We start from the raw sequence: 16,170 nt of genomic DNA, 5'->3' as shown, positions 1-16,170 counted from the left end.
GAAAATTACCAGTGACCCTAGAAGACATAAAATGAAATGCGGAGATGGACAAATTCATAACAAATGAAAAGAATACTGTGGACAGGTAAAGTACATAGGAACAGAATTGGTGTGAAACAAAACCAAGATGTGAACCTATACTCAATTTTTGATGGTGTAGAGAGTAGTAATACCTAAAACACTGCAAAAGAAAATGTTGAGGGAATTCCCTGTTAGATATCCTGATATTTTGAGGATGAAAGCTTTAATGCATAGCTACTTGTACTGGTCAAAAATGGACAGAGAAATCAAAAATTTAGTGAAAGGCTGTAGAAGATGTGCTCTAGCAGCAAAATTAACATCAATAAAAAGTGAACCTTGGCCAAAAGTATATGTTCCATGGTCAAGACTACACATCGATTTCATTGGTCCCTTAACCCTTTCGTTACTATATTTCTGACCAAAATACACCCCTCATGAGTTTCAACTAAATTCTAAAATAATCATGAATTTAGACTAGTCTCATTAAACACCTGTAACTTTTTTATTTATCAACATATTAATGTGATATCTGGAACATAATTAAAGAAAGGGTTTTTAATCAATTCTATTGCATAATTTTTGTCTGAAAGTTCTCCATGTACTGGGGTACTGCTTGTGTCTCTCACATGTAAATATTGGTTCAGCTTCACGAATCGTACTCGTTCATAATACTGGAAATATATTCATCGCCAAAAGGTTCCTGATCGCTCCAGTAATTTGTTATTCTGGGTAACTGTCTAATACCCATAATAATATTTATGGCAAAAAATGCCCGTATTTCATCTACAGTTGCAGGAAACCACAAGCTATTTTTTTTTCCAGCTTGTTTACATTCTGCGTAACTGTTTGTTTCCGCAGTAATCATTTCAAACAAGCATGAAAAAGAAGTCTAAAGGTTTCGCTTTCTGAGAAAGACTATGGGTAGACCCTGTTTCCTCAGAAAAATTGTTAATAAAAATATTTTAAAAATCTTTTTCTGGTGTAAAATCATCCACGCTGTTGCCGTCGCTGCTTTCAGAATCACTGCTTTCAGAATCGCTGCATTCAGTTTCAGATACAGAAATATCCGATTCATTATCGTTCACCACGTGCTTTTGTAGCTCATTCATTCTTTTCTTCGATATCTCCATATCTTCTGTTGAAAAACCTTCAAATTCGGAATCACTGCTTGATAGCATGAAACTCCTCTCCATCTTCAAAGTTGAAAAAAATTAACTCCGCAAAAAATGTGGAAAAAAATCTTCCAAAATTCACTGAGTTCAAATATCACGCCAAACAATGTGGGAGACAATAACTCAACTGTTTGCAAAGTGAAATCAGGTGTTTTAACGAATGTACTAACGAGATTGGGTTCAAATATACATTTAAATAACAATGGGTACGCTCGGCCGGCTAAGTCTTTTGAACCAAAAAATTTTTCGGCTGTCTACGGTCGGGTTAGTAACGAAAGGGTTAAGTGGTTCCTACTATTTAGTGGTAGTAAATAGTTTCTCTAAATGGCCAGAAATTTCTCAGTGTAAAAAGCTAACCTCCTCAACTACGATAAACTTTCTATATGAGCTGTATGTGAAATTTGGCATCCCAGACATAGCAGTCTAACAATGGAATGCAATTTGTGTCTTTTGAGTTTAAAAAGTTTTGTAAAACATTTGCTGTAGAACATGTAACTATTATGCCATACCAGATCTAATGGACAAGCAGAACACTAAGAAAGTTGAATAAGGAAGTCATGGATGAGGTAGCTCTACAATTCTTAAGAGTATACCACATGACACCAAATCCAAATACACCAGAGTGAACCCGGAAGAATGGAAGAGAATGATCATATGATATTTTTCAAGTACCAATGCCACTACAAATAATTGAACCCAGATATATGAGCAAAAGAAAAAGAACATGTATGGAGTTCCTGGAAGTGGATGCCAAACAGAAATAATTTTTAATTTGTAACTGTATAAAAAAAAAAAAAAAAATTTTAATGGAGGTGGGGGATGATGTAAAAATTATTGCTAATACAAAGAAATAAAATTACACTCCCTAAGAAGAAAGAAAAACTTAAAAGCGAAGATGTTATGGGGATAATAATAATAATGAAATACACCTCCCGTGTGATGAGTGGTATGTGTAGTCATTACAAATACTGTAATGTCAAGAAATCGGTCTGCTTCTCAGCTACATGGTTTCGGGTTCAGTCCCACCGCATGGCACCTTGGGCAAGTGTCTTTTGCTATAGCCCTGGGCCGACCGAAGCTTTGTGATTGAATTTGGTAGGCGGAAGTTACTGCTGCATGTGTATATGTCTGTGTATGTGCTTGTGCCTCTCCGAAAGAGTGAGAGGGATATATATATATATATATATATATATATATATATGTATATGGTATATTTTTGGGGGTGACATCTATTTCTGTCTCTGTCTCCATTTCTTTGCCTTCCTCTCTCTCTCTCTTTCCCTCCCTAAAACTTCTTTCTTTGTTCTGACTATCTGTCTGTCCTCTCATCTCCAGTCCTACAGGACATTTTCATTTTCCTTTGCATTACCCAATATCTTGCTTGTCTTGCAGCTGCACATTTTTTCTTGTTGTATATGTATATTTTATATTGTCATGTTTGTTTTCATCATTGTCTTGTATGTTTGCTAGCTATTCCCAGTGGCTTTTTGCCACTGGCGCCACAAAAAGCGAACAATATCAATGTTAAAGGCGCAAAATTGTCATGATTTTTTGGATGCTAACTGATGAGGAATTAGTTACGAATTTTTTATAATGTTTTTGTAAAATTTTCTATTTGTTGTGCTTTTGTCAAATTTTTGCACAAATCAGCATTCTAAAACTATACTAGTATTGATAATAATATGTATAGTTTTGTAGCTTGTTCTGTAGTTTTTGAAAACAAGGTGTGCATACACACAATTCAGATTTATACTTATATAATTATATAAATTAAATCATTTTTAATATACTACAGCGCTTTGAAATTTGCAGCTTATAGCTATTTATAACATATACACAAGAACTCAGCTAAATTGGTCATTCTATTTTGCATCAAAGTTTATATGCTGACAATGTGAATTAATTCATTCTTAGAGCATTTCTGAGTAATTTGAAATATAATGTAAAGTAAGTTTTAATAAACATGCAATTTGGACCTCACTGTAAAAAATAAACAGACGTTTTATATTTCTGGGTAGAACAAGTTGAAAGTGCTTTGATTACTTTCTACTTTCTTTAGTGCTTTATTATAAAAAGAATATTCATCTTCTATCCACAGAAAGACTATTTCTAATGTATACAAACTCATCATTGTGATTTTACATCTTCTTTCCATGCTGGCATGAGTTTGACAGGAACTGCTTTGCCCAGGTTCAAAATGTCTATTTTGGAACGGTTTCTACAGTTGGATGCCCTTCCTAACAGAAACCACTTCACAAAGTATACTAGGTGCTTTCTACATGGCACTGGCATGGGTACTTTTATGGGGCACTGGCATGGACACTTTTGTGGTACCAGTATGGGTGCCTTTACATGGCCTTGGCACAGGTGCTTTGAATGGCACCAGCACAAGTGTTTTTTACATGACACCAGCACCTGTAAGGCCTCAAAGGAAGAACCTCTTGGCTGTGAGACAGACATAGAAGACATGTTGTATGTATGGGTGGCCACAATTTTACTTAGTTTGACATGTCTTCTCAAGTACAACAAACTGCCAAGAGTCTCAGTCAGTCTAATCTGTGTAACAGTGATTAGTCTAATAATATATATTAAATAATTAATTCATTTACTTTTCACAGTGTGCCTAAAATTGTATGTTTATTAAAAGGTATAACATTTAATATGATGTTTATTAAAAAAGGTTAAACATCAAAATCGAAATCAAATTCGATGACAGGCATCTGTGCTAGTGGAGCGCTAAGAGCACCATCCAAGTGTGATCATTGCCAGAGCAGCTGACTGGCTTCCGTGCTGGTGGCACGTAAAAAGCACCATTTGAGTGTGATCGTTACTAGCATTGGCTTACTGGCACTTGTGCCGGTGGCACGTGAAAAAATATTCGAGCGAGATCGTTGCCAGTGCCGCTAGACTGGCTCCTGTGCAGGTGGCATGTAAAAAACACCATTTGAGCATGGCCGTTGCCAGTGGCACATAAAAGCACCCACTACACTCTCGGAGTGGTTGATGTTAGGAAGGGCATCCAGCTGTAGAACTTCTGCTAGATCAGATTGGAGCCTGGTGCAGTCATCTGGTTCACCAGTCCTCAGTCAAATCGTCCAACCCATGCCAGCATGGAAAGCTGATGTTAAACGATGATGATGATGATGATGATTTCATATCATATATAATTATATTAAAATTACATTAATAAAGGGGGAAAATATCAAAGAGGAATCAATGGGTGACAGATAGGTAAAAATAACCTTTTGAAGAGCAGCTTCAACTTTTTCTGGATGGTATTTAATGGCAACTGTAGCATCAAAAACTGGTGTTGGCATCTTTTTCAAGACATAATTCCTGTGAACGATATTAAAAATAAATTAGTAAAGAAAATGCGTTACTATTGATTGATCCCACATAAGCTCTGACAGAGTAATGCTAACATCAAAGGCCTTCCAGACATAACCATTAAGTCCTTTTGATAGGCACGGTGTAATAAATACCATGTTAAGTAATGTCTATTTCTTTTTTTTTTTTTATCAGTTCAAAGGGTGTTATTTGAAAAGTATGGCTACTATTTGTAATAAATCAAGCAACTGGTAAATAATTGCAGCGGATAATCAACTCAAGACTTAGGGACCAATTCACTTAGAATTATACCATCATATTTCACTCATTATAATTTTTTATATATATTGGCCTGAATTCTTGACTTTTTAGATAAAAATAATTGAAAACTTCATACTCCTCTAATGCATCAGCAATATCTTGGAAACCTTGGATTGTGGTGCCATTTCTATCCCAGATAATTGTCTGCAATTTGTTATTAATTTGCAAGGCTTTTGCCAACATACGTGCTCCAACATCTTCCATACTGTTACCACTGCAAATAAATTAAAAAAATAAAATAGATTTTAAATTTATTAATCCTTCTTTGAAGTAGAAATAAAGCAATACAAATAGCCAATAAGAGTGTTAACAGATTCTTTTCAAAATGTTTTTATGTAGCTATAGGTCAAGACAAGATAAAAGAGCTTCAAATATAGCTAGCTAATGCATCTGTTTTTTAAAATACAGTGTATAGGGACCACATTTTCACTAAACCTTCCTTCTTAGAGTAAAGTGAGATTTGACTGCTATTTCTAGTAGGTCATTGGCTCCGCTAAAAGTTGTTTATCTTTTATTTAGTGAAACTTTCTACATATCCTGCTGATTCCACTCATGTATATCAATCACATTTCTAAACTAAAGCAACATTTTTGTGTCTATGTGTGTTTGTGCAGCAAAATGTTTCTCAACTTAAAGGATGTCATTTCAGTTGAAAATATTTTAACTTTTGATAAAAATGTAATATGACAATATAGGATTTTGGAAAAATCAATGATTCAGATGAATTTATGAATATATGGTGTAAATAAGACTGTATATATTGATATTAAATGCAATTCATATATAAATTATTTGATAAGTTGAAGTGACATTTTCAACAGTATTCATTTGAATTGGAAGAAGCAAGAGCTAAAATGAAACAAACAGAATGTAATCATCACATATATCAGCTTGTGTGTAAAATTGTATGCAGTTATGCACCAAAACTAAAAACAGCAAATGTTATTTTAAAAACATTATATCAGGTTGTAACAAAAACTCAGTTCTTTTTTTATAATTAATTTGCAAGTTAGTATTTGAAATACGACGAAATCATTAATATATTTTCTTTCAGATTTTGTCAATTTTATCACTACTGAAGTTGCTGTATTGGATTCATATTTTCTCTATGCAAAGAACATATTTGGCATGTTATTCTTTATGAATTAAAAAAAAAGAATAGTGCAAGTGTACCAGCAAAATCACTCCCAAACACTTATGATGATGGTGTAGAGACTATCAGAATATGCAGAAGATGGTTTTCATGATTCAGAAATGGAGACTATAGCCTGCAGGATGAATCAAGAGAAGTGCACTGAAGAGGGTTGGATTCTGATGCACTGGAAGCAAACCAGACTATTGCAGTTTGGGAACTAAGCACGGGCTTCAATGTGGGCCATACCACCATTCATTGTGAATTACAAAGGCTTGGTAAAGTGTTAAAGGTTGGAAAATGGGTCTTGCATGATCTTTCAGCAGACAATCACACACAATGTGTTGATTGATGTGCATCATTGCAATCTCAAGATCTGCAAATGCATTTTTTGAATAGAGTCATTACTGGAGATGTAAAATGGATACTTTACCATAACATTAACTGAAAATGTCAGTGGCTCGGTCATGGTGAAGATCCAGCTCAGCAGCCCAGAAGTAGCCTGCATCCAATGAAGATTCTTCTGAGTGTATGGTAGGATATGCATAGAATAATTCATCACAAGCTACTAGTTGACAATCAAACAATAACAGCTGATGTACACTGCCAACAGCTAACATGGTCGAAAGCACCTTTGCATCAAAAACATCATTCATTAACAAGCAGAAAAAGAGACATCCTTCATCATGATAATGCTAGACCTAACATAGCACAAAAGACCAAACATCTAGAAAATTATACATCACCCATCATATTCTCAGGACCTCACACATACAAATTACCATCTTTTTAGAAGTTTATAAAATCATTTAAATGGAGAGGTCAAGAGCAGAAGTCAAAAATGAGTTAATTTCCTTTTTCACTTCTAAAGCTAGTGTATTTTATGAACATGGCATTAAAAAGCACATTGACAGATGGAAAGAAGTTGTAGAGAAGAATGGTGACAATATTAACAATTAAATAAATCAGATATTGTTCTTTCTTATTGTCTTATTGAGCCTTAAAAAACAGACAGAATTTTCATTACAACCTGATATAAACATGGATGTGCAGTAAGAAGTTTGCTTCCATACCATATCGCTCTGGGTTCAGTCTCACTGCATTTTAACTTGGGTAAGTGTCTTCTACTAAAGCCTTGGACCAACCAAAGCCTTGTAAGTAGACTTGGTAAGTGGAAACTGAAAAATGCCAGTCATATGTGTGTGTGTGTGTGTGTGTGTGTGTGTGTCTTTGTGTCTGTGTTTGTCTCCTACCACTATGTGACAACTGGTGTGGGTGTGTTTATGTCCTGTAGCTTAGCAGTTCAACAAAAGAGAGACAGAGAAATTAAATACCAGGCTTATAAAGAAAATAAGTACTGGAGTTGATTCATCCAACGAAAAATTCTTGACGGTGGTGCCCCAGCATGATCACAGTCTAATGACTGAAACAAGTAAAAGATACATACAAAACTAGGAAAGGTGATTGATGGACCAACAAGGTAAATTTCATTTTTTTGTATGTCTATATAAAAAAAGAAGATGAATAATGATTTCCTATGAAGCTGTAAGTTAATATATTTCTCGATTATTTTATTTATCCTCTCATAAAAAAAGGTGGGGGCTAATACTATAGCATTTACAGGCCCTTTGATACTGTTTAGATCAAGGTCATTAATGTTCATCATGGACAGTTGCAAGTTGACAGCAGGAGGAAAATATAGGCATTGAGCGAATTCTAGAGGGCTGACATTCTGGGAAATGTAATATATGTGGGAGTGGACACAGTATAGATGAGTGAATTGAGAGTGTCTGATTCAATGTAATAGCCAATCAGTCACCTCTGAAGAAACCACTGTAATAATGGTAGGATAAATAGAGTAAGGATATAACATATCCATGGGTCAAAAATTGTAATGCATGAACAACTTCATGCCAATCAGAGTTTTTTTCTTTTCTTTTTGCATTTTAGGATGTTTGAACATGTAGCAGTCACAATGTTCAAAATGCAACAGCAGTACTCCACTGTAGGTTTGATTTGAGCTTTGTAAAAGATTGGTGGTTATTGAAGGCTAAAATGTTTTCTTACTATGAAGAGAAAAGCCACTCTTTGTGCTGCAGTCTTTGCTATGTCGAGGATGTGTGATCACCAAGAGATATCATCAGTGAGAGTGATGACCCAACATTTCTAATGACCTCAAGCATTCCAGTTGCATGTTATACATGCTGAAGAGAGGAAATATGACATTGTGTCTTTGATAGATGTAGTTATAGTGTCTTTGTTCTGATGAAGGAAACAAGATTAGCAGTCTCTCATTGAAGAAGTCTTCTGTTACTGGAATCAGTTCAGATTTGACACAAGATGTCTAAATTATATATAGATGAGGTTTTGATACAGAAAGAAGAGCAGTATCATCTGCACCAGAGTGGAATGTGTCCGATAAAACCAGACTTTGATCACACTACATGTGCTAGAATGTCGATTAGAAAAACCTCCATCAGCAAATGGTACTTTGTGCATTCAGATACGAAAGCTTCAGTCTAAGATATAAGAAATAAATGGAGCCCACAGACAGGCAGTTTTGCCAGGTCATTTGCACTAGATACAGTCAAGTGATTTGCTGTCAAATGAAAATATGCTGTTATTACAAAATTTCTTAAGGCTAATTACCCAATTAATGATTGACATAAAATAGATCTCCAAAAGATCTGGCTTTATGAAAACTGTACTGGTGGTCAGTAAGGAGGAAGAGGGACTCAAGGTTGAAAAAGTAATTGTTAATGGCTATCCCCATCACTGATAAATTGATAGATGATGGGTCAAATGGATTACCTTTTTGGGGAATGGGATATGCTGTAGCATATTTCCAAACACTGGCACAAATCCTTGTAGAGAAATAGAATATGAAGTATTTGGTGAGGAAAGGAGCTAACTCAGGAACATATTATTTGTGGGTAATGGAAGGGATATTGTTGGGCCAGTGTACTTGTCAATCTGAAGTAGCTAGAATTATTTTTGCACTAGGATTGTGACAAACCTGGAGGAGTAGGAGGGATAGTTTTTTTGAAGAGATTTACCCAGCGTGTGCAATATGGAGTTGGATGCAAAGCAGTCAGCAAATGTGGATGTTTTCTCCATAGGAGTACTGCTTAGGGATCCCACTGTGGTGGAGGAAAGGAGGATTCTGCAAAGTTGGTAGAGATCCTTGTGACAAAGGGGAAAAAGGATTTCCTGTAGCATGGGTTACAAAGCTGAATTGACCTCAAACAATAATCTGTCATTATTTTATGAACTTCTAAGAGGCAAAAACACAAAACAGAGGTGGCCCTACCAACATATAAACTCATAATGTAGAGGGATGAAACTATTCATTCTGAAAATAAGTTTCTGGCATTCCACCACTTTTAATGATGTTAATTTACTCATGAATATCTAATGTGATCATGACCATAACAGATACTTTCTGAATGGTTTAAAATTGAATCCAGCATGTGACAGGGCTGCATGCTCTTACCATCTTTTTCCTCATTATCATTGGCAGGATCATTGGTAAGACAAAAGAGAAATCATCTACAGGAAAAACTGATAGGCTGAATAATTAAGCAAAGCAGACAGGTCTTAACATTACTAGCTCTAAAACACAAGTCATGTGCAACAATAACCTTGCACCTATCACTGCCAATGATGAACACTAGACCAGCCTTTACATATCAAGGATGCCAAAGTCAACAAGGTAAAAAAGAACAGCCAAGTAATACTTACCAAAGCTTGTAGAGCTTTAACAAGACTTTAGTTAATTTGCATATCTAAGCAATACAATCTTTGAACTTAAAATACTGGCAGGTAGTAAAATGCAATACAAGATCAATGCTTTCCACAATAGGTGCCCGAGGACAATCTAGTACTCTACTTTTGTGGGGCCAGAAGATGTACATTTTGAATGCAAGGGCCCACCACTTACAATTTTTTCAAGAACTATTCTATTGCAAGCAGTTTCACAGTAGAGTAGTAGGCCATGCATTCACAAATGGGGAGGAACAAGATTCGAAATGTAGGACTAAGATGGACACCATCAGGAAAGCAAAAGTTTTGGTGACCAATGAACACCTGACATAGAATAGTTGATATAAATGGATCTTACATAAAGCAAGGAGTTGCTAAAAACTGTTCTAAATGATGCTGAGTCCTTGAAACCTTATTTCCTAATTGAAGAGATGATTGAACAAATGAATAAAAAATTTTAAAAAACAAGTGGAAATTAAAACAAAAAAGAAATATCAACATATCCTTTGTTTTAATCTTACCTGATGTCTAACTCCTTTAATGTACTGTTGCTTCCTAATGCATTTATTACAAGAGTAGTATCACCTTTCAGTTTGGAATCAGCAAGTGACAGGGATTCAATACACTAGATATAAAAAAAAGAAAAAATCATATGCACTCTGATAATTAAAGATCAGGCCAACCAATACAAGAATTTTAAAAAATAAATAAAAAACAAAACAAATCTAAGAATGATGGTATTAAAAAGTGCTGTGCAATCTTTGGAAATTAGAGAAATATTCCTTCAGTCAGTTGGTAGACAATTAAAAGTAAACATAATCTAATGGTAGTAGACTTAATAGCAAGCAAGAGCAGGCAATTGAAGAAGGAACTAATATAGTAAGATCCATTCCTCATGTATGCCATTACAAATAGTAGTTATTTTGTGTTTATAAAATATATCTGAATAATCTACTATAAGTCTTTATCTATTTCTTTCCAGGTTGAATTGCAGAAATAGATGCTACATTTAAGTTTATGTGATCAACCTTAGCATAACGTCAGAAGTGCAAAATAGAGAAAGAAAAGCAAAAATTATCCATTTTATATTCTCAAAGTATCTATATTTAAAACTTTCTCATATCTTTCTGCTGAAAATTAATATTTATTGTAACCTAATAAATATATAACTGAGAAAGTATGCAAAATGTCCACAGTGTGTACACTCAACCCACCCATCTTGGTTTGATAGCCTCAAGTTTTTACATCATTAGGACAGTTTCAAACTTTTTTCGGACACTTCCAACAACCCTTATTATGATGCAATGCCCACTCCTATTTTTCATAGACATTGCAGGTGTGGAAGCAAAACCTGTAATTAAATAGTCTTAAAGTTAACTTAGCAAAGTTCTTATAAGCAAGAAAACAAACAGGGCCCTACCCACCTCAGGCAAAAGGCTCTACTGAATATGTAGGAAACATGTAGGCAGGAATTCCAAAACGTATACCCAGTGCTATAGACACACAAGAAGTACAGTGGACTCACAGGAAAGTTAATGGAGAAAGTAATTTTTGTCTGTGGAAGATGCATTAGTGCCATAAAGTCTGAGGTCACACTGGAAATTTATCTTTGCAAATGCACTGGAAGTTCCCAAGAAGTAAAAAATAGTTTCTGTTACCTAGGTGGTCTAATTAGAAATGGAGGAGGATGTTCTGAAAGTGTGGTCACAGTATGATGCATGTGTAAGTATAGTAATGCTACATGGTAGCGAGATATGGACCCTAACTGCAGAAGATATGTGAAGTCTAAAGAAGAATGAAACTAGTATGCTTCACAGGATGTACAATATTAGTGCCAATATCATCATCATTGTTGTTGTTTAACGTCCACTTTCCATGCTAGCATGGGTTGGACAGTTTGACTGAGGACTGGCAAGCCAAAACGCTGTACCAGGCTCCAATCTGATCTGGCAAGGTCTCTACAGCTGGATGCCTTTCCTAACGCCAACCACTCCAAGAGTGAAGTGGGTGCTTTTTCCATGCCACCAGCACAAGGGCCAGTCAAGCAGTACTGGCAACAACCATGCTCGAATGGTGCTTTTTACATGCCACCAGCATGGGGCCAGTCAGGTGGTACTGGCATCGACCACGACAATGACTTCAGTTGACTCAACAGGTCTTTGCAAGCACAGTTTATTGCCCAATGATTGAAGGGTACTCTTAAATGGGCCAGTTATGCTGCACTGGCCACGGTTACAGTCTCACTTGGCTTACTGGTTCTTCTCAAGCACAGCATATCTCCATATCTTGGTCACATCATCATCAAGGGTCATGTTTCACCACCTCATCCCAGGTCTTCCTGGGTTTACCTCTTCCATGGGTTTACCTCTTCCACGGGTTTACCTCTTCCACAGGTTTCCTCTAGTGTTAGGGTGTGACACCTTTTCACACAGCTGTCCTCATCTATACGCAACACATGACCATACCAGCACAGCTGTCTCTCTTGCACACCACATCTGATGCTTCTTAAGTTCAACTTTTCTCTTGGGGTGCTTACACTCTGTTGTGTATGCACACTGACATTACACATCCAGCAGAGCCTACTGGCTTCATTCCTTGCAAGCTTACGCATGTCCTCAGCAATCACAGCCCATGTTTGCACACATGTGTCATACAGTGTACCTTTTACTCTGAGCGAGAGGCCCTTTGTCACCAGCAGAGGTAGGAGCTCTCTGAACTTTGCCCAAGCTATTCTTATTCTACCAGCTACGCTCTCAGAGCATCCACCCTTGCTACTGATTTAGTTACCTAGGCAACAGAAGCTATCAGCTATTTGTGGTTTTTCTCCCTGGCATGTGATGGAAGCTGTTTTCTGCACATTTTCGGTGTTTATTGCCCCTGAGCATTTGCAACACACAAAAGCTATCTTCCCAGTTAGCCTTCCTTTGATATTGCTACACTCTTATGTGTCCATAGCTTACACCTTATGGAGTTTATAACTGTGCCTTTTCTACAGATCGATTTGTCATTTTTGTCTGCCTTCCTACTTATTAAGACTTTGGTTTTTGCAAGATTGACTCTAAGGACCTTCGATTCTAGACCTTGCTTCCACAACTGAAACTTCTCATCTAGTTCTGATTGTGACTCAGCTATTAGAGGAAGGTCATCAGCATAGAGAAGCTCCCAGGGCATCCTGCTTTGAATTCCTCTGTTATTGCCTGGAGGACTATGATGAATAAGAGAGGGCTGAGGACTGATCCTTGGTGGACCTCCACCTGGCATTCTTCACTGTACTCGTTGCCAACCCTCACTTTACTGACAGCATCCCTGTACATGGCTACTATATTGAAAGAAATGTTGGGTATAAGAGAAATCAGATGTAGTGTACAAGAAAGGAGACTGCATTGATTTGATTATGTAATGCATATGGATGAGGATAGTTGCATACAGAATTGCTGAATGTTTAAAGTGGTTGTATCCAGGAAGAGACAAAGAATTGAAGGTTGATCTCAAGACACTGAGATTTACAAAGGAGATGACAAAAGACTGAAAAGACTGAAAAGACTGGCATCTTGCTGTGCTCAAGAAGATCCACCCACTACAGCAGAAATATATCCTAAAACCACAAAGAAATGTCATATAAGCAAAAGGTCTTCTTGCAAACTACTTCAAAAATAAATGATAGCATTATGAGGAGATGCTGAAAAGTTCGTAGCTTTGGGTAAAAGAAAATACAAGAAGATCAGTTAATTATAATTTCATTCAACATCTCTCACATTCACACACTTATTGCTGTGGTCCTTCAGTTTTTCTAAACCCTGTAAAAGAACTCTGAAGGTTGGGCCTCCAACCAGACCTTTCCCAATATCCTTAAAGCCAGGAACTTTTCAGTGCATCCTTGTATTATGGCTGGTGACTTTAATGGATATGTTGGGTAATGCAATGATGGTTACTTTGATGTACATGAAAGTTTTATACACTCATAATTTAGAGGTCATTCTACTGTTTGTGACTAGGTTTCTAATTAAAGCAAGGGTTGATTGGAGTTTCTGTGAATCTACGCAGGTTATTTGTTGGAATTCCTGTAAGGGTGGTATTTGCCCATAATTATTATAAACTTTTAAACCCCATGTCTTCAAGGTTAGTTGCACTTGCTTAGACAAAATTCCTTCTAACACTGGCTGTTACAATAGATGCAAGTACACACTCTAACCTGTAACTTTCAAAATCCTACTAATTTCCCACTGGGTTGATCCTGCCTCATAAGGGCTGTTATTTATAGAACCACCCTCACACCATCTGATGGCATTACAAAATACTACATGAACACAACAACCAATGCTACAAGGGAAATTATACACAGCACATGCACTCCTTCAGATGCAAGGATATGGAAAATTCCACTTCCCTGTCCCATTTTATCTAGGAACTCCATGACCATCAGAACAACTTCTCCAACAACAAATAGAGCATCGTTGACAGATCCCCTCCATACTCACATGGAACAGTTGCCAACACTGCTTCCAAGACAGGCTATACATACTTCACTAAACTGCAGTATCCATCAAAATGAAATATGAACTGTCTTACTCTAACCATCAGAGATATAACTTGGCAGCTGACAATCCAGATATATCACCTTAAGCCTAGCTCCTCCATACACAATGGAAGGCTACATAATTCCTGCCACCCATAGAGACTACAGGCCAATCTATGCTGAGAATCCACTTGGGCACCACCAAATCTGGTTACACCCATGGAAAGGCTGTTCCTGTTAAAGTGTTAGATCTTCATTTACCTGTAACAACATCCAACCATGCCAGTATCAAATGCAACAAATTAATGCTGCTTTATATAAACCATACCACACCTTCCAGACATTGCAGAACAGCTACATAGCAAGATCTTGTCTGATCACATGAACCTAAGAACAAGGAAAATAATTGATGCTGCTTCCAGACCAACAATACTGAGTGATCTGAGTTCACCAATAAGAGACCTAACATTGAGAAATCATCTGGAATTTGTTTCATATTCCGCTACTCTCTCTATATATCTATCTATCTATCTATCTATCTATCTATCTATGTATCTATCTATCCATCTATCTATCTATCTAGATGCTTAACAAACTTTAAGTTGTATGGAGTTAAGGCAAACTATTATTAAGCAAGAGCACTCAGAGAGTGTAAACCTCTACCAAGGTAACACCAATGTCCTCTCAATGATTAGCCGGAGATGATTCTTAAAATGAGAATATCTGAAATAAACTTGACTGCTCTCACAAATGAGAATACTAAAAATGAACGTGATCACTCTCAAAGATTAAGTTAAAAAATTTTTTTAATAATCCAGAATCCTTGTCTGGTATCAGATCAATCCCAAAATCTAATCTGTTTGTGCTAGTCACGAGGCTAAACATCCCTGAAAGTTTCATCTGAATCAATCCAATGGCTCTTGAAATATCTTGTCCACAGACAAACAAACACGACTGAAAACAATAATTCTGTCTTCATTAAGGCGGAGGTAATAATGTAACTCCTACCACATACTTTGAGTACCACTTTCTTTCATTTGTCCATTTACAACCTATAAATCTGGTGACCACACTAGCCAGATTGATAACATTCCCACCAGAAAGTGAGATTCATGGATGCTCATAAATGCAAAGTCCTTCCCTGGTGAAGAATGTACCCCTCAGCATAGGTTACTCATTAGCGACTTCAGACTAGAAGGATTGCAAGAAGCAGGCTAGCTTGGAAAAGAAGGATCTGGAAGCTTGAGGATCCTTTGAATAATCAGATTTAGAGATGTCCAAACTGAAGCATTTAATGAGGAGGTGGAGGAATTACAGACATGTAACATAGAGAACAACTGGAAGTGCCTACTAGACAACTTACTAAGATCCACAGACCAAATTTGCAGCTGGTGCAAAGTCCCAGCCAGACCTAGGGTGACAAGGTGGTGGAACAGTGTAGAGCAAAGAAACAGGTTTAGAAGCATGGCGGTAGCAAATAACTACATCAGGTAACTAGAAGGGAAGCTAGGAGGCTTAGCCAGGAGTGAAGCAGAAGGGAAGAAGTTTGCCAATGTTCTGCAGTGTGAGGACCAGCAGCTTGAAATCTTTTAGTTTGTAAGACTGTGTCAAGGAAAATCGTGATGTTGTAGGAGAGAAGTGGATTCACATGGATGATGGTTCACTTGCAGCCAGTGACTCTGCAAAGAAAGAAGCTTAGCAGTGTCACTATGAAAGGCTGTTAAATGTAGAGAACATATGGAAGAAAGAGAGTTTGCCTAATGTGGACCCAACAGAGGGACCAATTATCCGAATAGAAAATAGCTTGGTAGATAAAGACATGAGAGCTAGATAGATGAGGAAAGTTTCCAGTCCATCAGCAAGAACCGCTGAGATGATTAAAATATCTGGTGGAGTGGGATATGGTCTAGTCATCTGTA

The 16,170-nt window shown here is 36.8% G+C and overlaps 1 protein-coding gene across 2 annotated transcripts in view; it reads right to left on the bottom strand.

Moving 5' to 3' along the window:
• The window catches only part of LOC106880055 (F-actin-uncapping protein LRRC16A), a 547,921-nt gene that overhangs the window by 326,853 nt on the left and 204,898 nt on the right, over nt 1–16,170 (bottom strand). For both annotated transcript variants that reach the window (XM_089356189.1, XM_089356195.1), the window contains exons 15-17: nt 10,257–10,360; nt 4,918–5,055; nt 4,436–4,529 (exon numbers count right to left, since the gene is read on the bottom strand). In XM_089356189.1, the coding sequence (XP_089212315.1) occupies nt 4,436–4,529; nt 4,918–5,055; nt 10,257–10,360 (336 nt within the window). The remainder of the gene's footprint in view (nt 1–4,435; nt 4,530–4,917; nt 5,056–10,256; nt 10,361–16,170) is intronic.

The sequence above is a fragment of the Octopus bimaculoides genome, chromosome 1, assembly GCF_046866305.1.
Source record: "Octopus bimaculoides isolate indiv1 chromosome 1, ASM4686630v1, whole genome shotgun sequence".
Classification (NCBI taxonomy): Eukaryota; Metazoa; Mollusca; class Cephalopoda; order Octopoda; family Octopodidae; genus Octopus; species Octopus bimaculoides.
This window is presented reverse-complemented; position numbering and strand designations above follow the sequence as displayed.